Raw genomic sequence first — 21,781 nt, 5'->3', positions numbered from 1 at the left:
TTTCAGGGCCAGCATAGACTTGTGTGCCAGAACTAGTGATAACTCAAGCATGCTGTTTCAGGACAGATAAAACAGTGGCACCTACTCAATAATCTGGAAGATTAACCCAAGTACATGCCATTCACAAAAGGCGAGAAAAATCATATCCCACAAATTAGCTTCCCCCATCAGTCTCCTTCCAAGCATCAGCATAGTGATAGCTGGTGTCTTTTGACATTGTTATCCAGTGGCAATTGTACAACAACAACTTGTTTCATTGATGCTCATCTCCTAATCTCATTTGCCGAACTGATCCAAGCACAGACAAATGAGCTAAATTCCAAATGTGAAGTAATAGAATTTCACACTGTGTGGTATCAAGGAACATTAGAAAAATGGAAGTCAATGGGAATCAGGGGTAAAGCTCCAAAATGGAAAAGTTATGTTTTTTGGAGGCCAGTTTTTCAACCTTAAGATATACTTTCAAAGATTCCTCAGAGGAGTGCCTAGCAGAGTTTCCGAGGCCATAAATAATTTTTCATAATGCTTCATAAATAATTTTTCCTCCTTTATAAAGTCAAAAGTGGAGATATTCTCTGATGATTGCACAGTATTGAATACAATTTGTGACTGTTCAGATACTGAAGCAGTTCAAACACATATGCAGTAACACCCAAACAGCATTTAGACTTGGGCTGAGAAGTGCCAAGTGAAATTTGTTGCAAATTATCAGGCAATGATTATCTCCAACAAGACAGAATCTAAACATTGCCCCTTTTACATTCAATGACATTGCCATCAATGAATCCATCACAAACAGCATCTGAGGGTTATTGACCAGAAACTTAACTAGATAAATATTGTGTCTAATGTAGTAGGTCAGAGGCTTGGGATTCTATGGTGAATAACTCATGTCCTTGCTCTACAAAACTTCTCCAGCATCTACAAGACACAAGTCAAGAGTGTAATGGAATACTTTCCACTTGCCTGGAGGAATACAGCTTCAACAATTAATAAGGTCAACACTATCTAAGACAATGCAGCCTGATTAGCCAGCACCCCATCCATTACCTTAAACATCATCAGTGACAGCAACAGCTTGTGTAAACTGTGAACCCACAGACTCACTTGATGTGTCTTGTGTGTGTGGTGCAAATATCACAGGAAGGCTGAATTGCTGAAGGGCTTATGCCCGAAATGTCGATTCTCCTGTTCCCTGGATGCTTCCTGACCTGCTGCGCTTTTCCAGCAACACATTTTCAACTCTCCTCATTCAGCTGTGTTGACTTTGTGTCACTTAGTACTTTCATGAAACTCAATTTCATTAGTTCTATGATGTTACCACTCCATCAGGTCTTCTGTCTACCTACACTATATTTTCCCCCCTACTTTTCCTTCCGGCATCATCTTTTCTATACTATTGCTTTATCCTCAAAACCAAAGTATTTCTACTTCTGTTTGTCCTCCTCTGATAACAATGTGTTGTCGACTCTCTGCTGCTAATACCCATTTGTTTGTGTGTCTATCAGTCCATTTCTTATTTGCTGTTAGATGATAGTGAATACAGGTTTGGGAGGTGAGTTACTGCAAGTCATCTTTTGAATGATATATACTGTAGTTTTGTGCTGGTAGTGGAGGAAATGAATCTTTGAGGCAGATGCAGATTAAACTGAATGCCTCACCCTTCTCTCATCCAAGCAATTGACATTATAACATCAGACTGGTTAATTGAGAACCCCTCGTTATGGGGGAATTTGACAATGATAATGCAATTGAATACCATGGAGAACTGTTGTAATGATTGGTCAAAGATTCTTCAACCCGCATTGGCCCAGTTTCTCTTTAGCTTTCCCCTAGAGAGAATGAGGTTAAGTTGGACATGAGCCTGTGAAATGATCATGAAACAAAAAAGTCAACTTAGCTTTTCTCTCTCCACAGATACTCTCTAACATGTTATTATTATTTATGCAATATCGCAGTACACACCTTTGGCCAAAATTTACACCTTTCATTGGGTATACTCAACAACAATTCCCTGAGCCTGAAGGGCTTGCAGGTCCCGAGGATCAGCCACTCCGCCAAATGTGGTCACTACAAGAGCAGGTTGGTCAAGAGTGTCCTAACATGGCTTTGATGAACCCCTGGGCTGGTGCCTCCAATGAGCTGATAGCTTTTCAGTTGGTACATGGTGACTCTACCTGGCAGGAAGATCCTAGTGATGTTTCTAAATGAGCCTTCATTTCATCAAATCAACTGCTCACCTCTGTGGAATTGGCAGCCAATTTGAGCTAAAATTTTAAAACCATGACCCAGTTCTGGATTCCCCACTAAGTGGAAATATTCCCCTGTGAAGCATAGTCAGAAGCTTGTATGTTTCAATAAGATCAGCTCTCATTCTTCTAAATGCCAATGATCACAAGTCCAACTTACTCATTTTCCCTCATAAAAATAACCCATTCAGCCAAGAAATTAACCAAGTGGTCATTTCTCTGAACTGTCCATTGCAACTGTTGTCATCTCTAAATAGCTGACCAAAACTCTAATTAGTACTCAATGACTGGTTTCACCGACATTTTGTTCTTTGTTTCCCAAACAAGGTTCGATTTTCCTACAAAATCTGTCTGGTCAATATTAGAACTACACAAGGTAACAAAGTTCAAATTTGAAGAAACTGCTTCAGTAATGCTTCTGATCTTCTCAACACGGTGAAACAAATCTAGCAAGCATCTTGCAAGGGATGCCAAGTGTACAAATCAAGTTTGAAATATTTTTAATTGCAGTGTACATCACCTATTAAAGATTGTCACTGATGCAGAATGCATAGGTCTACACCAATATTCTGAACCAAAGACAAAGTAAAATTAGTTCAAGAGACAGTTAAAATGTACTGTTTCAACAAGAATAAGCTGCTGAAGATGAAAGGTGCCATTTTAATCCTGAACTTTACTTCTCTTTTGATTCTAACATGTTGATAAAGGGAAACAAAGATTGTCAGGCACATCAGGTAGAGGTTTACCATTTGACTGACTTAAATAAGCTACATTTAAGAGGTGATTCACATTTTGGAATAGCTCTTCCAAAGTGGAACAGGCTAGTAAAGCAGACAAAAAAACAAAGGATGAAATATAGACTGGTAAAAATGGGATAAGAATGAAGCATATAAAACACAAGTACTGTACAGGTCGTTCTTGTATAATGTGTATTTCGTTAATACGAATTTGCAATCACACAATTGACGAATTGGAGACACTGTTTCTAAAGCATGAAGTTTTAAGCATGTCTTGGTTCTAATGTGATCCTGGCCCCATTAGTTTCAATGGTGATGCTATTACACAATTTTCTTATAACATGAGATTGCATGAGAATGGAATGACTGTGTTTTAGCAGAATTTACTGTTTTTGTTTTCATAATATAGGATTAGTATATTGACAGTACAGTCCTTGGAGGAGTCTTATGGGGAAATGAATATTTTGCTTTCCTCTTCGCCCCCCCATCCAAGCACAAGTTCAATCTCAAAACTGACCAGACAACTTACCTGAAATTGCAGCAGTTTAAGCAACAATGTGATAAAAATTCATTCATTCACTTACTCACAGCCAGAAAGACAAAGTGAACCAGACCTGGAAAACTGGAAGCCAATACCAAAATTAGTTATCTAGAATGATATTGGACTTCTTTTTAAATTGATTTGACAATAAGTGAAGAACAAGTAAAAATTAATTTCAAGCCACTACGATGCTGCCTACAGTTAAGCCAATTGGACTGAAGCTGGACTAAGGCTGTTAGTAGTCCAATCATTGTCCCTTCTATAGCTCAACATCATAATAGTCAAAACTTAATACATTTTAGCCTTCAACCATTTCTTTTCCATATAATGGAATGGCTGCTGCAGAATTGAAAAGACTGTCATCGGTGGAGTTTGCATAGGGCAGTTTCTGGTTATTCAACTATTAGCAGAAACAGATTTACATCATAATTATTTTACTTCAGTTCAGACAGAATTTGACTTCCCATCTCACCCACATTTTAAATTTGAAAACCAGGCACGGAGACTCAATGCAATTCAATTTCATCCTTGTAGTTTGAGTCAGCAAGTCTTGGTTTCTGATTTAATTTCATCCATTACTGTTCTGCATTCTCATATTAGTTTCAATGCTTCTTTATGAACTATATTCCAACAGTATAACTAACATTTAAGAAACTCAACACACAAGAACAAAATGATGACAAGATACTTTACAGTAGAACATGCAAACTTGGGTTAACACATACTAATGGGGGCATCCAAGATGGTGGCAATCTGAGAGGTCTGCTTTGTTGAGCTCTGCATCTCAGTTCAGGCAAGATTAGCATTCTCGCCTCCCTACTTAAGTTATTTCTATGAAAATTCAGCATTTAAAGAGCTCTAGAACTTATATAAATGTTTTATAAAGTCTGGTTATTACAGAAATATGACAAAAGGTAAAGGTTCCAGCAAGTCCCAACACACGGGACATGCATCTGAGAAGTTGGACACTTCCACTGCTGTAGCTAGTTCATCGGAATTGCTCACTCACCAGGCCCTGACTATGGAGTTTGCGAAACTGCGAGACATGATTGAGTTGTCAATTGAGGGAAATTTCTGTGCTAGACTGGACTCAATCGTGGCCATGCTCCACAAGCACAAGGAGCAGCTGAAAGGCCTTGGAAGCCTGATGGAGGAGGTTGAAAGAAGGACCACAGCTTCAGAAACCATGATTGACTCTTCAACTAAATGAATTTGAGTACTGGAAAAGCAGGTCCTTACCTTACAGAAGCAAGTTGATGACCTCAAGAATAGAGATGGGCGATAAAATGTTCGTGTTGTGGGGCTGCCAGGGGGAGTGGAAGGCGACCAGCCAGTAAACTTCTTTGAAAGCTGGCTGCCGCGATTTCTTGGTCTGGAGGCCGCGTCAGACCGAGTGAAAGTTGAAAGGGCCCATGAAGTTATGGTGCACAGGCCTGATTTGGACCAGCACCCTCGCGCGGTCCTAGTGCGACTTCACACCTGCAGGGACAAAGTTTAAAGTTATGGAGACCTTCAGAATAAAGGCAAAGGATCCACAGGCCTTAACTTATGAAGGTTCCAAGATAATGTTCTTTCAGGACCTCTCTGCAACTGTAATTCATAAAAGGAAGACCTTTGATGAAACCAAGAGAAGACTGAGAGACCTTGGTATCCAGTATTTCCTGAGGTATGTGGCTGTGCTTCGCTTCACTTATGATGGGTCTGTGCACTCTTTTGACTTTTAGGAAAAAGTGAAAAAAATTTTCACTTTAAAATAGATCAGATAAGTTAAAGTATGTGGACAAAAGTGTTTCTTTTTCCTTTTTCTCTCTCCTTTTCTTTAAGAAAATGTTGCTGATTTTTTCTGATATTAATGGGCATTAATGTATATTTGGGGATGTACAAAGTTAAAAATCACACAACACCAGGTTATAGTCCAACAGGTTTAATTGGAAGCACACTAGCTTTCGGAGCGACGCTCCTTCATCAGGTGGTAGTGGAGGGCTCACTCCTAACACACAGAATTTATAGCAAAGATTTACAGTGTGATGTAACTGAAATTAAACAGACAATCAATTTTTCAATGTATAATTTCAGTTACATCACACTGTAAATTTTTGCTATAAATTCTGTGTGTTAAGATTGAGCCCTCCACTACCACCTGATGGAGCGTCGCTCCGAAAGCTAATGTGCTTCCAATTAAACCTGTTGGACTGTAACCTGGTGTTGTGTGATTTTTAACTTTGTACACCCCAGTCCAACACCGGCATCTCCAAATCATATTTGGGGATGGGTAGAGTCTCTACTTTTAATTTCCTTGTTAATATCTTTTTTTCTCTTTTCTTTTTGGCCTGAGTCTAGGATGTGGCTCAAGTTGGAAGGTGTTTTTGGGATATGTAAGTGCCCCCTGTGGGCAGGGGATAGAGCCCCTCATCAAGTGTTTGTATTTGGTTTAGTTTGTTGGTTTTTTGTTTATGTAATTGTTCGTATGATAGTTTTACTTCAAGTTTTTTTTAGGTTTCATGAGTCTTTTTGTTTGTTTACACTCAGCAGTTGATAAATCGAGTTCTTCCTTTTTGGAGATTAAATGATGTTATAGAGAGTCATGGCTAAATGTGTCCTCAAATGGTGTACCTGGAATATTAGAGGGAGCCATTTGCCAGCTAAGAGGAAAAAGGTGCTTTCTAGTCTTAGAAAGAAGAGAATGGACATTGCCCTTTTGCAGGAGGCTCATCTTGATGATAAGGAACATCTGAAATTGCAGCAGGTGGGTTGGATCTGATATACTTCTCCTCCTTTAATACTAGGAACAGGGAAGTGGTCATACTCCTTCAGAAGAATCTTTCATGAAAGTTGTTAGATCAGATTACCGATGAGTGTGGGCGTATTGCCATTCTTAAAGCACCAATACATGAAGAAGAGTATGGTATTTTAATGCTTATTGTCACCAGTGCACCCCCTTAAATTTTTGATCAATGCATTCTCCAAACTGATGACTCTTACACCACGGCAGATTATTATCGGGTGAGACTTTAATTGCCTCATGGATTCTTATGGATAAAATGCCTAAAGACCCCTCAACATGTTCTTCACAACCTAATCAACTAGTGGACATGTGCAGAATTGGGTTTGGTGGATATGTGGAGGCATCTTCATCCCGCTTTTCTAATCTGCACAAGTCTCATACTAGGACTGATCTTTTCCTTACCCTCCTGCGTTATCCTTGGATTTGGTAACATCCTGTATAATTGGAAACATCACTATTTCAGATCATGCTGCAGTATATATAGACACTGAGATTAAGGACGATGTTGCATCCCTTTATCCCTAAGGACAGTAAGTTCGTCGAATATTTCCTCAATGAGTTTAAGATGTTTTTAGCTACCAATTCGGATACGGCCAGTAACCCGTCCATTCTTTGGGAGACTGCTAAGGCTCATGCGAGGGGGATAATTATTTCTTACTCTGCCAGTCAGAAGTGACCGATGGGGAAGCAACAGCACCTGCTCAAGGCATGGTTATAGACTTCTGAAAAGATGTATTTTGATAAGCCATCAGTGGCTAAGCTGCAGCAGGTTACAGCTCTTCGATCCACCTTGAATTCCATGCTTACACAGGCAGCAAGAAAGGAACTTTTCTTCACGAAACAAAGACTGTTTGAATATGGTGACAAGTCGGACAGGTACCTGACATATCTTGCCAGGAGAAAGAATGCCCCCAATCCATTACCTCAATTAGGGATGGGACTAGGATAGTCACTTGCATCTCTGAAAAGATCAATGTGCATTTTGGAAGTTTTATTTTGAACTATACCAGTCTGAACATTGTGAGGATGGATGGGCCAAGATGGAGTCTTTCTGTAAGAAGCTGGAACTTCCAGGTGTTACCTCGGAACAGGTGATTTTTCCTTAATGCCCCTTTAACAGTACAAGAGACACAGGAGGTTGTGAAGCAGATGCAAAGTGGGAAGGTGCCTGGCCCCAACGGTTTCCCCTAGCTAGTTTTACAAAGAATTTATAAGTATACTGTCGGGACCAATATTAGACAAATATAATTACTTGCATAGCCACGATCGCCTCCCACCATCCCTGAGAGAGGCTAATATTTCTCTCATTCTTAATAAAGACAAGACTCCAAAGGAATGTGTCTCCTAAAGACCCATCTCACTTTAAATTCTGATTTTAAAGTGCTGTCTAAGTTTTTTGTATTAAGGTTGGAAACTGTGCTGCCTTCCATTGTCAAGGATGACTAGATGTATTTATGAGAGGCGGTACATCCTCTAATAATGTCAGGAGGTTGCTGAATACTTATCAGAAGCAGTCGGTTCAGGGATTAGTGATCTCTAGATGCAGAAAAGGCATTTGATGGGGTCGACTGGCCGTACTTCTTCTCTACCCTTGAACGATTTAGGTTGGGTGAGGGTCCTCTATACGGATCCTCTGGCAGTGGTTCTAACCAATGGTGTGAGATCTAGTAATTTTAATATTCATAGAGGCAGTCGGCAACGCTGACCCTCTCACCTTTACTTTTCACATTGGTGATTGAGCTGCTGGCAGAGGCGATCCGTAGGGACCCTAATTTGGCTGCTCCGGATGTAGGATCTAAATCGCATAACATCACATTATATGGAGATGATGTTCTTGTTTTTTTTGTCGAATACAGTGGTCTTGGTATCCAATTTGATACAATGTATCAATTCATTTGGCTCCTTTTTGGGTTATAAGTTTAATTTCTCAAAATCGGGGCCATGTCTATGGGGGGGGCGTGGTCTTAGGAGAATATCTGAGGTGGACAGTGAATCACGTTCTCCTTCAAGTGGTCACAGGAGGGTTTTCTTTATTTAGACATCTTTGTTACTCCAGTCTTTGACCAGTTATTTAAGGCCAATTTTGCCCATTTGCTCCACAGGATTAAGCAAGGTCGTCAGCGATGGGAGGTGCTTTCAATATCCTAGCTAGGCTGGGTAGCTCTTATCAAAGTGAACGTTCTCCCCGTTTGCTATATTCTATACAAATGCTTCCTTTAATTTTTCCTCGGCAAATATTCCGGAGACTTAATGGATGGTTTTGCTCTTTTATTTGACGCTAACCTTATCAAGCTGGCTAAATTGTAGTTGCCTCATGGGTTGGGGGGAGTGGACCGCCTGGATATTAAAAGATATCAATCAAGTGACCTTCTATCTTTTGTTAGACACTGGGCTTGTGAGGATCCAGTGTCAACATGGCTAGATATTGAGGCCTCTCAGGCAAAGTGTCCCCTCATTAGCCTGTTGTTCTTCAGTAATCCAATAATTATTAATACTGTTAAGGGATGGAGTGAATATGGCAGAGTGAGGTTAATATATCCAAAATGTCCTTTCTTACCCCTATAGCTAGTATGCTGGGCTTTCAGCCAGGGATAATGAACCCCAGATTTAAGCTTTGGACAGCTAGGAAATCTCCTGTTTGGATGATTTATTTGAAAGTGAAATAATGATGTCCTTTGACCAAATAACCCATAAGTATGGTTGCGCTAGCAGAGACCTTTTTTCTTTTTTCAAATCAGTGATTTTATTCAAAAATGGACCACGTTTTTGATGGATCCCTACAGATCTGTTACGGAGAAGAGGGTGCTTCATGCTAAAAGTACTCTCTCTATTAGTACTCTTCATCATTTGTTAGGAGGTGATCTTTCAGATGGCATTGAACAGCTTAGTGGGGTCTGGGAGAGAGAACGATGGGTTGAGATCTCTATGGACGCGTGGGAGGTCATTTGCTAGAATGCGAGCAAGATTTTGATCTGTAATAGGACCTATGCTATGCAGTTAAAGATTCTGCATAGGATCCATTTGGCCCCACACCATCTCTCAAAATACAAGGTGGGAGTATTTTCATTATGTCCTAAGTGTAAAGTAAATATCGGTACTGTCACTCATTGTTTATAGTCTTGCTGCAGATTCCGTGCATATTTGAGTGCTGTGGCAGGAGTTATAGAGGGTTCTTGGAGACCGAGGTTAAAATGGATCCTATCTCTCTTCTCCTGGGCTTACCCAATCTATCTTCTCTGGACACTCATGGGAAAAAAAAACTTTTTAATATTCTCACTTTTTGTGCAAGGAAAAATATTCTAATGTGGGGTTTCTGAAAAACCCATGGGTCTGTCAGGTTGGCATAGGTTTATCACGGAACATATTCCTCTGGACATTTTTACGAATATGGTACACTGGAAATTTTTATAGGATTATGGCAACCCTTTTTAGACTATCTGGATGTAGATTTATCTGCCATTTTAACAAGGGCTTTTGTGTAGCCATGACAGCTTGATCCAGCATACTTGATGTCCTCAAAAGGAAAAATTTTGAATAAATTCATGTGTAATACTCAATTCACTTGAAGGTCAGGAGCTAATGTTTGTAGTGTTGAGCTGTTTTATTTATTATTCCCTTACTGTTTTTATTTTACATGAGTATAGTTGTGTTTCTTCCCATTGTTATATACAAATACACTAATGTTTTGTTGGTGTTGTAATTTTATAAAAGTTTTTGGGTCGGTACGGAGGCTCAGCGCTTAGCACTGTTGCCTCAGAGTAACAGGGACTTGGGTTCGATTCCAGTCTCAGGTTACTGTCTGTGTCAAGTTTGCACATTCTCCTCACGTCAGCGTCAACTTTCTCCCACAATCCAAAACATGCGCAGGTCAGGTGAATTGGTCATGCTAAATTGCTCATAGTATTAGGTGCATTAGTTAGGGGGCAATGTAGGGGTACAGGTGTGGGTTGCTCTTCAGATGGTCAGTTTGGACTTGTTGGACCGAAAGGCCTGTTTCCATACTGTAGGGAATCTAAAAAAAAATCTTTCAATAAGAATATTTATAAAAACACAAACTAGTTATATCCTATAAACAGGACCCCAACATTATTTAATTTTTCTGTCCACAACGTTTATTTTACTTGAATTCAAATACAGGAATGGGTGCAATTAAGTCATGACATCGTCAGCTTGCTCAGTAAACACAGACCTCTGGTACATAAGATACATCTACGGCGCTAAGATTTTGTCCCAGTCTGTTATTCGAGACTCTTCAGCCAAAATACTCCAGTTAGGGGAATGATCAGTCGCGAGCCAGTTGAAATCGTCTATAACATTCCAATTGTTTTTCGTTCTATTTAAACCCGCTAGCTCAAAGTCCTTTTCAATGCCTTCGTACTTCCAGTTAAATGGAGCAAAGGAAACTCCAGTGCAGTCCTCAACGATGGCTCGGCTGGTCACATGCAAATATATATTAGCATCTTTAGTGTTATGGGTTCGCAGCTGCTGACAAGCGAAGGCAAAGGTGCAGCTAACGGACTGGTCAATGAACACGGAGGTAGAGACAGGTCCGCACAACACCTTCGAATTAGTGACATTTTTGACATGGAGAGTGTTGGGCGAACCCAAGAGCTGGACCACGCAGTTCGTCAACCGGGTCAACAACACATCCTTCCCGGTGATCTCGTCCGCCCGCCGGACCAGCATTTGGGAGTCTGCGTCCGAAAAACCGCAGAGGTTTTCCTCGATCGCGACGGGGTCGCTCGGTTTCTTGTCGGACGGGGAATCGACGGAGTTGATTTGTTTGGGGGCGGCACCTTCTTTTTTGCGGGACTTGAAAGCGAATTTCTTCTTGGGCAGGCACTCCTCCCTCTTCTCCGACACCATCCCCTGCAACCTCTGCACGGCGTCCTGGGCCTGCCGCAGCTCGTAGGCAGACAGGAACATCATGCTGTCGTTGACAAACTTCTGCAGCCGTTGCATCTTCTGCAAGATTTCCTCGAAGCGGACATTCAAAGCGCTTCGGTCGGTGCCTTCGCAGCTTTCCACCAGCGCCTCGATCGCCGCCCTCTCCTCCGAGAACGCCATGTTGAAAAAGTTGGACTTTTCCTCCTTCACCGTGGTCACATCTTTGGCCATTTTCCTCCTCTCCACCCCCTGCTGTCTCTCCTGGTCTCTCCGCTGCAGGATCTCCACCATTTTCTCTTTACGCCGGTCATATTCCGGGATTTCTTCCGTTAAACTCTCCCGGTTCTCGCTCTCCCCGACTAGCGCCATCTTGAACCGTTTCTAACCGAACTCCCAGCATCGAGCCATTTAATTGGTCCTAACCCGGGCCGCGTGCCCCGGTGCTGGTCACTCTGATTGGCTGGTACCAGAGGTCAGCGGTCGATGGGTGCAGTTCTGTCGTTGCTAGGCTGAAATCTGACCAATGGGAACATTCTTTTAAACAAAAGGCAAGACCTTGGTAATGTGAGGCAGCGCCTGTGGCGGGTCAATCTTTCAGGGGGATGACCATTTATCAGCACTGAGGCAAAATGGAAATTCAATGTGGAGCATGTTGCAAACAAAGGGTGTGGGAGATGTATAATATAAAGGAAGGAATTTTATGGGGTGGCATGCGAGAGAGCAAATAGGATAAAGTTTCATGGTAGAAAAGCTTAAGGATATATCACAAGAAAGGGTGTGTCCACATGAGCTGTGAGTTAGAGTACAGCAAAGCAGAAGTCTGTTTATTCATTCACTTAGTATTCAAAGTACATAACAAACAACAAAATAGAACATGAAACAAAATGGAAACAGATGTTGTGATCTGATGTTACTGATCTCAACGCTGGGTCCAGGAGGCTGTAAAATACTGAGTTGAGAAATGAACTGTTGTTCCTTGAGGTTGCAGTAAGCTTCACTGGTGACCAAAGACATAGGAATATAAACAAGGTGGGGAAGTAAAATGACAGAAAGCTCACAGTTATGCCTGCAGCATGAATAGAAGGGTTCATAAGGCAGTCGCGAACCTGCATTTAAGACCACATTGTGAGCATTATCATAACTTTAAAGTAGTTTTAAGTAAATTACTTTTTAATTTGGGAAAAGTGCTTTGGGCCTTGGTGCGAGAGTGTTTAAGGCTTTGAATGGTGTGAGAAAGGAAGTAAACTGATGGGTGTTGCATCTCCTATGCTGGCATGGATAGGTAATTGGGAAAGGGATAGCTGAGGAATGGTTCAAGGTGTTGTAGAGGAACGGGTCCCTTTGGAATTTTAAAAGGGAAGGACAGGGAGAGATGTGATTGGTGGAGGCTTTGTGTTGAAGGTAACAAATGGCAGTGTTCTGTTCCAAAACACACACAGTAGGATGGAAGGGAGAACAAGGGAAACTTTATGTTAGTTTTAGAAGGGAGGGGTTGGTTTGGTGCAGAACTGTAAATAATAGATTAAACATAGTGGAGTGTACTATCAATCCTTTAGGGATGAGAATCTTTGAAGAGAAAGGAAGACATTAGAAGGTTGAGAAGAACAATTAGGAGAATGGAATAGAGGAACTGGGTTGTGAGAAAGTATAAGGTAAAAACAATGACTGCAGATGCTGGAAACCAGATTCTGGATTAGTGGTGCTGGAAGAGCACAGCAATTCAGGCAGCATCCGAGGACAGGCAAAATCGACGTTTCGGGCAAAAGCCCTTCATCAGGAATAAAGGCAGAGAGCCTGAAGCGTGGAGAGATAAGCTAGAGGAGGGTGGGGGTGGGGATAGAGTACCATAGAGTCCAATAGGTCAGTGGGGAAGGAGATGAAGGTGATAGGTCAGGGAGGAGAGGGTGGAGTGGATAGGTGGAAAAGGAGCTGGGCAGGTCGGACAAGTCCGGACAGGTCAGGGGATCGAGTTGCTGGAGGTTAGAAGCTGGGATGAGGTGGGGGAAGGGGAAATGAAGAAACTGTTGATGCCCTGGGGTTGAAATGTTCCGAGGTGGAAGATGAGGCGTTCTTCCTCCAGGCGTCTGGTGGTGAGGGAGCGGTGGTGGAGGAGGCCCAGCACCTCCATATCCTCGGTAGAGTGGGAGGGGGAGTTGAAATGTTGGGCCATGGGGTGGTTTGGTTGATTGGTGCGGGTGTCTCTGAGATGTTCCCTAAAGCGCTCTGCTAGGAGGCGCCTAGTCTCCCCAATGTAGAGGAGACCGCATCTGGAGCAACGGATACAATAAATGATATTGGAGGATGTGCAGGTAACACTTTGATGGATGTGGAAAGCTCCTTTGTGGCCTTGGATAGAGGTGAGGGAGGAGGTGTGGGTGCAGGTTTTACAGTTCCTGCGGTGGCAGGGGAAAGTGGCAGGATGGGAGGGTGGGTCGTAGGGGGGCGTGGACCTGACCAGGTAGTCACGGAGGGAACGGTCTTTGCGAAAGGCGGAGAGGGGTGGGGAGGGAAATATATCCCTCTCTCCATGCTTCAGGCTCTCTGCCTTTATTCCTGATGAAGGGCTTTTGCCCGAAACGTCGATTTTGCCTGTCCTCGGATGCTGCCTGAATTGCTGTGCTCTTCCAGCATCACTAATCCAGAATGTGAGAAAGTATAGTTAAGTAGGATGTGGACACCTGTGGGAGATAGAATGATGGAAGCATAATAGGTTTAGGGCAAGTAAAGATGGCAGGGTGTAGGAAAGGAAGAATAAAGAGAGGGAATGTAATAGGATAACATAAGAACAAAAAAAAAGCAAATGGTTTCTGGTAGAAAAGCTAAAAGATTTAACATACCAATGGATGTGGTGAATTTGTATGGTAGGGACATTTTAAAAACTTTTTATTTCAGGTGTAGGGATGATAGTTAGTTGCTCAACTTCCACCACAAGGGAGCATAAAATTGTAACAAGTGGTCTTGGGCACCTACCCAATTCAGAAAATCAGAATAAATACCTTCAACCAAAGCACGGTAGGAACGTCGAACTTGCTACCACATGGAGTAGTTGAGGTGAGTTATTTCACAGAGGTATTATGGCATAGAAGGAGGCATTGATCACTATGTCTACACCAGCTCTTCAAATGAGCATTATTACTTAGTGTCAATCTTATGATTCTTCTCCACATCTTTGCATATTACTTCAATCTAAAGAGAATTTCTCAATGCCCTTTTAAATGTCTTAACTGATTCTGCTTCCACTGTTGATGTATTTAAGAGGAAACTGGACAAAGGGAATAGATGGTTATAATGGTAGGTTAGATTGGAAAAGATGCCAGTTGTCTCTCAAGGAGATGAAGTACCAGCATGAACTGATTGGGCTAAATTGTTCATTTCTGTACAATGTATACTTTGAAATCCATGAAAAATAATAAATATATTACAGGAGCAACGAAATGCAAATAACAAATAAATAATAAAAACATGACTGTTCAAAATATATTCCATGCCCTATGGTGCCTACCAGTCTTAGAACCAAGCCTATTTACAAAATAAAGCAGCATGGGCAGTAAGGGGTGCATTATCAGACTGCATTGGGTTGGGATAAGATAGAGTACTTGGGAAACTTGATTCAATATGGGAATTTGGCATGTGGGTGAAAGAAATGTTTTAAGTCAATTTTAATGCAAGTCAAGCTTGCTGTGTGTTAAGCTGTGAAGGGAGGAGTATATGTTTCTTTCTGAGCAGCTAACGATGGCAACTATTCCTCAAAGTTGAGATTTTTTTATTTTTTAAGATCAGTGTAATTCAAGAAAAATAGTTTATAATAAATAGTACAGAAGATTAAGGACGGCAGTACAATTCAGCCAAAGTGGAATACTCATCTGGTGGTTTCTGGGGGGTTAGGGCACTTGATGTGAACTGGTCAAGCACATGTAACGAGTGACATTGTTGCACAATCTTGATATCCAAGTTTAGGAGCCAAACAGTGGCTGACGTCACTGTGGTTCATTGCAAGGCATATAACTATGTGGATAGCATATTCAGAGAGGTGGTCACACCACAAACAGGCATGCAGATAGAAAGGGAATAGGTGACCACCAGGTAGTCAAAGACAACCAGGCAGGTAGTACAGAATCCCTTAAGGTCTTGCTCACCAATGGGTTTTCCATACTTAATACTGGTAAGGGTAATACTTCCTCAGAAGAGTGCAGTAAAAACTTGGCACCATGCGGCCCAGTTGTGCAGGAGGAAAGGAGGATGAGGGGGAGTGCAGTAATGAAAGGGGAATGGATAGGTATTTCTGTGGTTGTAGTCTAACTCCAGGATAGTATGTTGCTTCCCTGGTGCCAAGGTCAAGGATATTATAGAAAGGTTGTGGAAAATTTTCCGGGAGAAGGTGAACAAGTAAAGGTTGTGGTCCATGTTGGTACCATAGTCTAAACTCACTGGTGAGGAAAGTGAATGAAATGACTATTTAGGATAGAAACACGTGATCAGAAAAATCCAGCTCAGTTTACTGAAGGGAAAATCATGTTTAACTAATTTGCTGGAGCTTTTGTAAACTGTTAACAGAGAGTTAATGAGGATGACACAGTTGATATGGTATATGCATTCTTCCAAAAGGCAATGCTAAATAATAGAATTGCGAGAAAAGTTATAGCTCATGGAATAAGTAGTTGCAATGTGCAAAGGGTTAGAGTTAGGCTGAGGGACAGGAAAGAAAGGCAAATGGTTAATGGATATTTTCAGGCTGTAGATTTGTAATGGTGTTCCCCAGGAATCTTGGTTTCCTGATTGAAGATGGCAGTGGAGCATGGGAGCTGAGCCTAGGACTTGTCTGCTCCCATTGGTTTTCTTCCATTGTTTTCCTTCTTTTCATTTTGTTCTTCATTTTCTTTTTAAAGCCTGGAGAGTGGCAGGTGAAGGAGGAAGCCTCCAGTGGCAGCAACACTGGGATGGGGTGGAGCCCAGGGGTTTCCTGTCGAATGAGGAGCAGGTCTTGGGCTGAATCTTTTGGCTCAGACTCATAGACTGGGCTGGGGGTCCAGTTCCAGAGTGGGCCTGGGTGTCTGAAGGAGCGGAAGCATCAGCAAAAAGGACTTGGCAGATTGGCTACAGTGTCTGGAGGAGTGTTGGATTGGGAACAGGAGGCTTCTCTCACCCCCAGCAACATGGTGGCTTCCAGCAGCCCGGTATGGTAGTCTCAGCTTGGCATGGTGGTCTTCACGGATTGAAAATAGGAAAATTGGTTGGCTGACAGGAAACAAAGAGTAGTGATAAACGGCTCCCTTTCGGAATGGCAGGCGGTGACCAGTGGTTTGCCGCAGGGATCAGTGCTGGGATTGCAGCTTTTTACAATGTACCTTAATGATATAGATGAAGGTGTTAAAAGTAATATTAGCAAATTTGCTGATGACACAAAGCTGGGTGGCAGGATAAAATGTGAAGAGGATGTTAGGAGAATATAAGGTGACCTGGACAGGCTAGGTGAGTGGACAGATGCATGGCAGATGCAGTTTAATGTGGATAAATGTGTGGTTATTCACTTTGGTGGCAAGAACAGGAAGTCAGATTACTACCTAAATGGAGTCAAGTTCGGTAAAGGGGCAATACAACGAGATCTAGGTGTTCTTGTACATCAGTCAATGAAAGCAAACATGCAGGTACAGCAGGCAGTGAAGAAAGCTAATAGCATGCTGGCCTTCATAACAAGAGGAAATGAGTATAGAAGCAAAGAGGACCTTATGCAGCTGTACAGGGACCTGGTGAGACCGCACCTGGAATATTGTGCGCAGTTTTGGTTTCCAAATTTGAGGAAAGACATTCTGGCTATTGAGGGAGTGCAGCGTAGGTTCATGAGGTCAATTCCCAGAATGGCGGGACTATCTTACTCTGAAAGATTGGAGCGACTGGGCTTGTATACGCTTGAGTTTAGAAGGCTGAGGGGATCTGAATGAGACATATAAGATTATTAAAAGATTGGACACTCTGTAAGCAGGAAGCATGTTTCCACTGATGGGTGAGTCCCGAACCAGAGGACACAGTTTAAAAATAAAGGGTAGGCCACTTAGAACAGAGTTGAGGAGAAACTTCTTCACCCAGAGAGTGGTGGATTATGGAATGCTCTGCCCCAGAAGGCAGTGGAGGCCCAGTCTCTGGATTCGTTTAAGAAAGAGTTGGATAGAGCTCTTAGGGATAATGGAATCAAGGGTTATGGGGATAAGGCAGGAACAGGATACTGATTGAGGATGATCATAATGAATGGTGGTGCTGGCTCGAAGGGCAGAATGGCCTACTCCTGCACCTCTTGTCTATTCAGTGGAGTATAGTGGATATAGTGGTCTTGTCTTGGTGTGTCCTGGGTGTGGTATTCTTGTCCCGGAATGGCAGGCTTGTCCTGGCTGTATCTTCAGGGTATTCCATTGTTCCTTAATCAGCTTCCCCCAAGCCCAGGAGCCATTAACTGAACTTTGTCTTAATGTTTTTTATTATATATATCTGTCATTAATATAGCTGCTGTGGTGTGGTGGCTTATAAAACCTTTCACTGTACTTTCATGTAAAAGTACATGTGACAATAAATTTCTATTCTATACGTTAATGAGCAAGATCTTGGTGTGCAGAGGACAATTTCAAAGTCTGTAGATGATGTAAAACTTGGAAGCATTGTAAACTGTGAGGATGACAGTATAAAACTATAAGTTGGTGGAATGGACATAAATATGGCAAACGATGTGAAATGCGGATAAGTGTGAGGTGATAAATTTTGGTATAATGAATAAGGAGATGCAGTATAAAATAAAGGGTGCTCTCCTGGAGGGTCTGCAGGAAAACAGCCTGGATGTACATGTATACAAGAAATTAAAGATGGCAGAATAGGAAGACTGAGCAGTTAATAAAATACAATAGTCTGGGCTTTATTTGTAGGGATATAGAGTGTAAGAGCAAAGAAATTATACTGAACTTTTATAATGTAATAGTGAGACTTCAGTTGGAGTACTGCATAGAGTTCTGGGCGACAGACTATAGAAATGATATGAATGCTTTAGAAAGATTGCAAAAGAAATTTATGAGAATGGTCCAGAGATGAGACACTTCAATTATGAGGAAATAGTAGAGAAGTTGGAACAGATTTCCGTGGAGAGGTGAAGGGTAAGCACAGATCTGATCGAAATTTTCAAATTCATGAGAGGGGCAGACAAAGTAGATTGGGAGAAATTGTTCCATCATAAAAGGATCGTGAAAAAAAGAGAGAAAAAATTATATTGAGAGAGATTTAAATAATTTGCAAAAGAGGCAAATGTAATGAGAGAAAAAAAATCATTGCAAGTAATTAGGATTTGGAACACACTGCTTGATTGTGTGATGTAGTTGGTTTCAATTGAGATATTCAAAAGCATATTACAATGTTATTTACATGGAAACAACATTCAGTGTTATGGATAAAAAGCAGGAAAATAGCACCAAGTCATTCAGCGAACCAGAAAATAGGTGAAGGGTATCTTTATTTACAATACAATGATTTCAATAATTTCAATACAAAAACAGGTTGATGAGGTCATTCAGCCCATTGTGTCTGTGTCAGCTGTTTGACACAGCAATCCATTTAGACTCGTCTTTCCACATCACTACTCTTCCCTCCAAGCATGCAATTTTTTCCTTGTTCAATTATTTACCTAATTCCCTTTTGAAAGTTTTTATCGAATCTGCTTGCTGAACCCTTCACACAATGCATTCCAGATGACAGATATTGATTGCACAGAGAATGTGTTATACTTATATTGCCTCTACTTCCCTTTGCTAATCACCTTAACAATATTCTCTAGTTATTGCCCCTTTTGCTATTGGACACAGTTTCTCCTTACTAACTTTCAAATAAAACAGCACAATCAAATTATTACTTTTTTCTGTTGTAAGGAGAACAATCTCAGTCTTTCTTATCTCTCCACATAACTGAAGTCTTTCATCCTTATTACCAATCTTGTAAACGTCCAATTTCCCCTTAAGGCTTTGACATCCTTCCTAAGATGTGGTGCCCAGAATTAGCCACACATTTAAGGTTGGACCTAACAAATTTCAGAAAGTGATTGCAACTTCATGTGTGTACCACCTCTTCTCGGGTATCTTTCTTCCTTAAGTTCAAATTAGTTGTGGGTGGGGGGATATTTATTAGGATTTTTTGCTGAAATTGAAAATCTTATTTATTTCATAGCAGGGGATTGATGCTGAAACTGTAAAAACTGTTAGGCCATAGCTAGAGTATTGTGTGCAATTCTGGAATACACATTATAGAAGGGATGTGATTGTACTGGACAGAGTATAGAGGAGATGAACAAGATGTTGCTTGGTTGGAGTTTCAGTTATGAAGAGAGATTGGATAGACTTTGATAGTTTCCTCTGCTCCAAGGAAAACATGATTGAGATATGAAATTATGAAGGGCAGAGACAGGAGATTTTTTCCCTTGGTGGAGGGATGAATTACTGGAGGGCATTGATTTAAGGGCTAGAGAGGGGATGTGAGGAAATTTGTTTTCAGTCAGAGAATGGTGGGAATCTGGAACTCACTGCCTGGAAAGTGGTAGAGGCAGAAACCCTTATAACATTGAAGTAGTATTTACATGTACATTTGCAATGCCAAGGCATACATTGCTATGGGCCAAGTCAGATTAGAATAGTTCGGTGGTTGTTTTTGACCAGCACAGACTTGCAATGGGCTGAAGTATCTTTTTCTATGCTGTAGATGTATTTGCGATACTAATGCGAGGGGATGGAAACTGCTTAGTCATGATGCTCCAGTCATCATGTGTGTTGCTGTGGTTTTGGTGCAGGTAGTAATCTCAGCTTGCTGTATGTAGAAGTTGTAGATACCAGAGCTATATTGACTTTTATTCATTTAATTGCCTTTAATGTAATAGAACGATTCAAGGTGTTTCTCAGAAGCATTATGAAGCAGAACTGAACACAGATGTAGAAGATGACAGGAAGACAGCCAAAAGCTTATTCAGAGACTGGTTTTAAGCACTGTCTTAAAGGAATAAAAAGGTAGGGAGGCACAGGGATTTAGGGAGGGAATTCTGGAGCTTAGAGTTTAAGGAACTAAAGACACTACCACCAATAGTACAAAGATTAAAAGGTGAAGTTTGCCACAGGCTAAAATTATTTAAGTGCAGATATCTGAAATGATTGAGGGGATACATGGGATTACAGAGCTACAGAAGTGCAAGACAATGGAGGGATTTAAAAAATACGAGCATTTCAAAGTATTGCTTGACCAAGAGCCAACATAGGTCAGTCTCTAGGCACTGTAGAATATGGGAGCTCTGCTAGACGTGTAATAGAATAGTCAAGTCTAGATATAATAAATCCATAGATGTGCAAGTGTGCTGAGGCAGGGGAGGACCTGGGTGATGTTATTGAGTTTGATTTAGTCAACCTCAGTGATGCTGTACAAATGTGCGCCACTCACTTTGGAATCAGAAATTACATGAGGAGACAGAGTTGGCAGATAAGGATGGAATCTGTGGCAGGGAGCAAAAACATTGGTTTTGGACTTCCCAAAAGTCCAGTTAGAGGAAATCTCTGGTCATTCTCTGCTGCCACAGTTTGATAATTCAACACCTTTGGAGGAGTTGAGAGGTTGTAACAAGGTAAAGCTGGGTGTTGTCCAGGTCCATGTGAAAACTAATGCTATATTACTGGATAATGTCACTTGAGGGTAGTATGTAGGTAAAAGGAGGTGGCTAAGGATAGAATTTTGGGAGACACCAGAGATGGTAGTGTGACAGCAGGAAAAGAGCCTTTACAAATGATATTCTGTTTGTGTATATAGAGGGAAGGATTCCGCCAAATAAGTCCTACCCAGCTGGATTACAAAATCATGACAAGTTTCAGGTCTGGTGACTAAAAGAAGAAATTGGAGACATAAGGGTTGAGGAAACTGGTCAAGGAGTTTAGCAGTTAGTAACATATGTTGTGGTTCTGTTCGCCGAGCTGCAGACGTTTTGTTCCCTGTCTAGGTGACATCCTCAGTGCTTGGGAGCCTCCTGGGAAACGCTTCTGTGATGTTTCCTCCGGCATTTATAGTGGTTTGTCTCTGCCGCTTCCGGTTGTCAGTTCCAGCTGTCCGCTGCAGTGGCCGGTATATTGGGTCCAGGTCGATGTGCTTGTTGATTGAATCAGTGGGTGAGTGCCAAGCCTCTAGGAATTCCCTGGCTGTTCTCTGTTTGGCTTGTCCGATAATAGTAGTGTTGTCCCAGTCGAACTCATGTTGCTTGTCATCTGAGTGTGTAACTACTAAGGATAGCTGGTCATGTCATTTCGTGGCTAGTTGGTGTTCATGGATGTGAATTGTTAGCTGTCTTCCTGTTTATCCTATGCAGTGTTTTGTGCAGTCCTTACATGGGATTTTGTACACTACGTTGTTTTTACTCATGCTGGGTATCGGGTCCTTCGTCCTGGTGAGTTGTTGTCTGAGTGGCTGTTGGTTTGTGTGCTGTTATGAGTCCTAGTGGTCGCAGTAGTCTGGCTGTCAGTTCAGGAATGTTTTTGATGTATGGTAGTGTGGCTAGTCCTTTGGGTTGTGGCATGTCCTCATTCCGTTG

General features: G+C 41.6%; 1 protein-coding gene and 1 long non-coding RNA gene across 2 annotated transcripts in view; both read right to left on the bottom strand.

Annotated features, from left to right (window-relative positions):
- Positions 1-21,781, bottom strand: part of LOC122552788 — a 48,543-nt gene that overhangs the window by 22,018 nt on the left and 4,744 nt on the right. The window contains exon 2 of the long non-coding RNA XR_006312501.1: positions 4,767-5,006. This is a non-coding gene — a long non-coding RNA (uncharacterized LOC122552788). The remainder of the gene's footprint in view (positions 1-4,766; positions 5,007-21,781) is intronic.
- Positions 10,402-12,085, bottom strand: tbcc (tubulin folding cofactor C). Its single transcript, XM_043695721.1, has one exon. The coding sequence runs from the start codon at positions 11,566-11,568 to the stop codon at positions 10,522-10,524; it is 1,047 nt and encodes a 348-aa protein (XP_043551656.1). The 5' UTR covers positions 11,569-12,085; the 3' UTR covers positions 10,402-10,521.

Source organism: Chiloscyllium plagiosum, chromosome 9 (genome assembly GCF_004010195.1).
Source record: "Chiloscyllium plagiosum isolate BGI_BamShark_2017 chromosome 9, ASM401019v2, whole genome shotgun sequence".
Taxonomy (NCBI): Eukaryota; Metazoa; Chordata; class Chondrichthyes; order Orectolobiformes; family Hemiscylliidae; genus Chiloscyllium; species Chiloscyllium plagiosum.
This window is presented reverse-complemented; position numbering and strand designations above follow the sequence as displayed.